The sequence below is a fragment of the Acyrthosiphon pisum genome, unplaced genomic scaffold (assembly GCF_005508785.2).
Source record: "Acyrthosiphon pisum isolate AL4f unplaced genomic scaffold, pea_aphid_22Mar2018_4r6ur Scaffold_20052;HRSCAF=20744, whole genome shotgun sequence".
Lineage (NCBI taxonomy): Eukaryota > Metazoa > Arthropoda > Insecta > Hemiptera > Aphididae > Acyrthosiphon > Acyrthosiphon pisum.
In genome coordinates this window covers 1-838 of record NW_021769371.1, presented here as the reverse complement: position 1 = coordinate 838, position 838 = coordinate 1, and the positions used below count along the sequence as shown (strand labels likewise).

The window sequence follows — 838 nt, the reverse complement described above, 5'->3', positions numbered from 1 at the left end:
TTTTGCATTGTTCTATTTTGACATTTATCACGGTGTGCAAGCTCGCGGAGGAAATTATGAGAAAAGTCCATCTGGAACACTTCAAAACGGCGACTGCCGGTACAAATCGGAGGACGCGCCGGTTTGTCGACCGACTTCGTAATGATAATATCATAATAATTTGCGTTTTTTTCTTTGTGTTCCAGACTTCAGCCAGCCCATCGCGCAAAGACAAGTTCGCTCAGGTGAACATTTGGGGACCTTGTGCCCCCCGCCGTCGCGGCCGGGTGATGTACTCGTCACGGCCAAATAACGGAACAGAGAGCGAGCCGGCTGCCGTTCGATCGAGGTGTCCACCGACGGCGCCGACTTTCCCGGCACGGAACGTGGCCGACCATCGATTCAGGTGTACACCGACGGTGCCTATTGTCCCGGCACAGAACGTAACCCCGGCCTCGGATACGACGTCGTCGCGGCCGATTGCCGGCTACAAGAACGTGGCCGATCCTGGATTCGGGTTCCCGCCGCCGCAGCCGACGACGCCCCGCGAATTTTACGTGGGCCCGGCAATGTTTGTGGTGTGGAGACAGTCGGCCCCGAACGTGGCTGGATGTCCGCCGCCCCCTCCTGTGCCGGAATTCTACGTGGGCCCGGCGTGGTTTGATGTCAACGGACCGCCGCCACTTCCGTGTTGCGTGGCGGCTTCGAGGTTCACATACCCGCCCCCACCGCCCCAACGATCCGGTCCCGGTGCTGCGGGAGTTGCCGCCGCGGCCGGAAGTGCATAAACGCTGCACAAGCACGCGTAAGTAATCTATAATTGTTGGACACAAATTTAATCGTTATTGCATAACTTTAT

The 838-nt window shown here is 57.5% G+C and overlaps 1 protein-coding gene across 1 annotated transcript; it reads left to right on the top strand.

The window, feature by feature from the left end:
- The first annotated feature begins 77 nt into the window (after positions 1–77).
- LOC107885860 (wiskott-Aldrich syndrome protein family member 2-like) lies at positions 78–826 on the top strand. Its single transcript, XM_016809549.2, has 2 exons — positions 78–121; positions 186–826. Exon 2 carries the CDS (start codon positions 270–272, stop codon positions 765–767), a length of 498 nt encoding a protein of 165 aa, XP_016665038.1. The 5' UTR covers positions 78–121; positions 186–269; the 3' UTR covers positions 768–826.
- Positions 827–838: the final 12 nt, after the last annotated feature.

Coding starts and splice junctions, on each gene's coding strand:
- LOC107885860 (XM_016809549.2), top strand. CDS start 270: ATGTACTCGTCACGGCCAAATAACGGAACAGAGAGCGAGCCGGCTGCC.